The sequence below is a fragment of the Penaeus monodon genome, unplaced genomic scaffold, assembly GCF_015228065.2.
Source record: "Penaeus monodon isolate SGIC_2016 unplaced genomic scaffold, NSTDA_Pmon_1 PmonScaffold_18778, whole genome shotgun sequence".
Taxonomy (NCBI): domain Eukaryota; kingdom Metazoa; phylum Arthropoda; class Malacostraca; order Decapoda; family Penaeidae; genus Penaeus; species Penaeus monodon.
This window is the reverse complement of record NW_023648347.1, coordinates 3,437-6,857: the sequence shown is the minus strand read 5'-3', so window position 1 is coordinate 6,857 and position 3,421 is coordinate 3,437. Positions and strand designations below refer to the sequence as shown.

Below are 3,421 nucleotides of genomic sequence, written 5' to 3'. Positions count from 1 at the left end.
TTAAAACCGCCATCGCGCAAAACCCGCCCCCCTCATCGGGGCCGCGGAAAAATTAAGTCCTAGTGCGGCGAACGGACTTTTTACAAGAAACCCTCATGCGTCTTAAATACCCGCAATTTAAGGGGAGTAAGTTTTGAGTAAACACACAAATGTCAAACTAATAAAATTTACTTGGGTATGGTAAATTATTTTGGAAAGGGGTAGTTGATAAACTGTGTTTTTTTTCTCTCCTCTCTCTCTCTCCTTCCCCTTCTCTCTCTCCTCTCTCTTCTCCTCTTTCTCCCACTCTTTCTCTTTTCCTCTCGTTTTTCCTCTCTCTCCTCTCTCTTTTTTTTTTTTTTACGCTCCCTCCCCTTTCCCCCCTCTTTTTACAAAGAAAATAAAAAACACCAAAACAAACCCAAATACAAAGCAACCAGTAAATAAAAAACAAAAAAAGCAAAAACACAAGGTTTAAAACCATTTTTCAGGAAAAGGGGGGAAAATCCCAAATTTTGGGAAAATTAAGTAATGTTTAAATAGAAAAGGGTAAACTAGAAAAAAAGGAACTATGTGTAAAAAAAATGATGTGGGGAAGACAATATTGGTTTACAAAATGATGTATTTTAAAGTTTGTGTGGGATGACAATGATGATGGTGGGGTGGGGGGGTGATTGTTGGATTGTGGGGGTATGAATGATGGTGAGGGGGGTGGTGGTGAAAATGATGGGATGGGGGTGGTGTACATGAGGGTGTGTGGTTGTGAAAAATGAGGTGGGGGTGTTGGGTGATGACAATGAGGGTGTGGTGGTGGTGGTGGTGGGGGGAAAATATGGGGGGTGGTGGTGAAAATGTTTGGGGTGGTGGGGGGTGTGACAATGATGGGATGGTGGTTTGGGGGGGTGGTGATGCAATGGGGTAATGGGGGGGTGGTGATGACAATGATGGTGGGGGTGGTGTGAAATGGGGTGATGGGGGTTTGTTGGTGACATGATGGTGGGGGTGGTGGTGATGAAAATGGGGTTGGTGGTGGTGGTGGTGTTGGGGATTGTTGGGGGGGTTTAATAGGGATGGGGGGGTGGGTGGTATTTGGGGGTTGGAAAATGTTGATGGGTGGTGTGGTGATGCCATGATGGGTTGGTGGTGGGGGTTGTGCAATGGATGGTGGTGGTGGTGTAAAAATATGGTGAGGGTGGTGGTGGTGGTGTTGAGGGTGGTGGTGTTGGGTGGTGGTGGAATGGGGTGTGGTGGGGGTGGTGGGGGTGTTGTGGTGTGGGGTGGGGGTGGTGTGATTGGAATGGTGTGGGTGGGGGTTTTTTTGGAAATGGTGGGGGGTTGGGGTGGTGGGGGTTTTGGTGGGTGGTGTTTGGTGGTGGGTGTGGTGTGGTGGGGTGTTTGGTGGTGGTGTGGGGGTGGGTTTGGGGTGGGATGGTGGGTGTGGTGGGTGGGGGGGGTGGGTGGGGGTGGTGTGGTGTTGGGTGGTGGGGGGGTGGGGGGGTGGGGGGGGGGGGTGTGGTGTGGTGGGGGTGGTGTGGTGTGGGGGGGGTGGGGGTGGGGGGGTGGAGGTGGGGGTGTGGGGGGGGTGGTGGGTGTGTTTTGGGGGTGGGGAGGGTTTGGTGGGGTTGGGGGTGTTTTGTGGGGTGAGGTGGGGTGGTGATGGTGGTGGGTTGGGTTGGGGGGTTGTGTGGTGGTGGTGGGGGGGTGGTGGTGTGGGGTGGTGGTGTGGTGGTGGTGGGTGTGGGGGTGGGTGGTGGGGGTGGGGTGGGGTGTGTGGTGTGGTGGTGGTGGGGGTGGGGGGGGTGTGGGGTGGTGGTGTGGGGGGTGTGTGTGTGGGGGGTTGGTGTGGTGTGGTGGGATGGGTGGTGGTGTGGTGTGGGGGTGTGTGTGGGGGTGATGGTGTGGGGGTGATGGTGGGGGGTGTGGGGGGTGGTGTGGTGATGGGTGGTGGTGTGTTGTTGGTGATGGTGATGGGTGGGGGTGGTGTGGGGGGTATGGTGGGGTGGTGAGGTGTGGTGGTGAGGGTTTAGGTGATGGTTGGGGCGATGGTGTAATGGTGATGTTGTGGTGGTGTGGTGTGGTGGGTGGTTGGTGGTGATGGTGATGGGTGATGTGTGGTTGGTGGCGAGGTGTGGTGGGGGTGTGGTGGGGGTGGTGAGGTTGATGGTGTGGTGTGAGGGTGTGGGGGTGATGGTTTTGGGGGTGTGGTGATGGGTTGGTGATTTTGGGGTGGCGATGGGGGTGGGTTGGTGTGTGGTGAGGGGTGTGGTGGGAGGTTTTGGTGGTGAGGTGTGGGGGGTGTGGTGTGGGGGCGGGGTGTGGGGTGATATGAAAAAAAAGAAAAAAAAAAAGAAAAAAAGGATCATCAAACCCCTGCGCAAAAAAAGGGGTAAAAAATAAAAATAAATAAAAAATAAAATAACAAACCTACTAAAAATAAAAAAATAAAAAACAAAAAAATAAACAAACAAATAAAAAACAAATAAACAAAAAAATAAATAAACAAATCAATAAACAAATAAAAAAACAAATAACAAAAAAAAAACTATAAAAAAAAAAATAATAAATAAATAAACAACAAATAAAAAATAAAAAAAATTAACAAAATAAAACAAAAAAAACAAAAAAATAAAAAAAAAACAAAAAAAAATATAACAATAAATGAGTATATTAAAATGAAAAAGTTTTTAAAAAGTTCACAAAAAGCAGACTCCCACGCACGGGTCTGCCTCGCAGGAGGAACATCGAACAGGCGACTGACACTTAATCAAATGCCAGATGGGCGGGCGGGCGGCGAGGCGGGCGGGGGGCGAGGGCGGCGTCACCTCGCGCCTCTGTCTCTCTCTCTCGTCTCTCTTTCTTTCTGTCTCTCTCTCTCTCTCTCTCTCTCTCTCTCTCTCTCTCTCTCTCTCCCTCCCTCCCTCCCTCCCTCCCTCCCTCCTCTCTCTCTCTCTCTCTCTCTCTCTCTCTCCTCTCTCTCTCTCTCTCTCTCTCCTTTTTATGTAGAGGAGAGAGATAGAAACGGAAAGCTAGAGATAAAAGGGGAAAGGGATGAGGGGGAGGGAAGGAGGGAGGGAGGGAGAGAGGAGGAGAGAGAGAAGAGAGAGAAGAGAGAGAGAGAGAGAGAAGGAAGAGAGAAGTAGAGAGAGGGGAGAAAGAGAGAGAAGAGAGAGAGGAGAGAGAAGAAGAGAGAAGAGTAAAAAACAAATAGAAAGACAAAAAAATCATAGGAATAAAAAGAGAGACCGAGAGAAAGAGAAAAAAAAAAACTTATATACACCGAAAATAGCGGGAAAAGTGCAACAGAAAAAAACACTCATTACGCACCAAGTTTAACATCACAAGCAACCCTTTTTTATAATACATTCCTCACAGGATAAACAGCGCACACTCTCTCCCCTCCTCCCTCCCACCTCCCCTCTTACCCCCTTCCCCTCTCACCCTC

At 49.6% G+C, this 3,421-nt stretch overlaps 1 protein-coding gene across 1 annotated transcript; it reads right to left on the bottom strand.

Moving 5' to 3' along the window:
• Positions 1-1,802: 1,802 nt before the first annotated feature.
• LOC119569802 (uncharacterized histidine-rich protein DDB_G0274557-like) lies at positions 1,803-2,173 on the bottom strand (the record flags this gene model as incomplete). Its single annotated transcript, XM_037917811.1, has 2 exons — positions 1,803-1,856; positions 2,066-2,173. Coding segments are annotated over 2 exons (162 nt in total), but the record flags the coding sequence as incomplete, so codon positions are not given.
• Between the last annotated feature and the right edge of the window lie 1,248 nt (positions 2,174-3,421).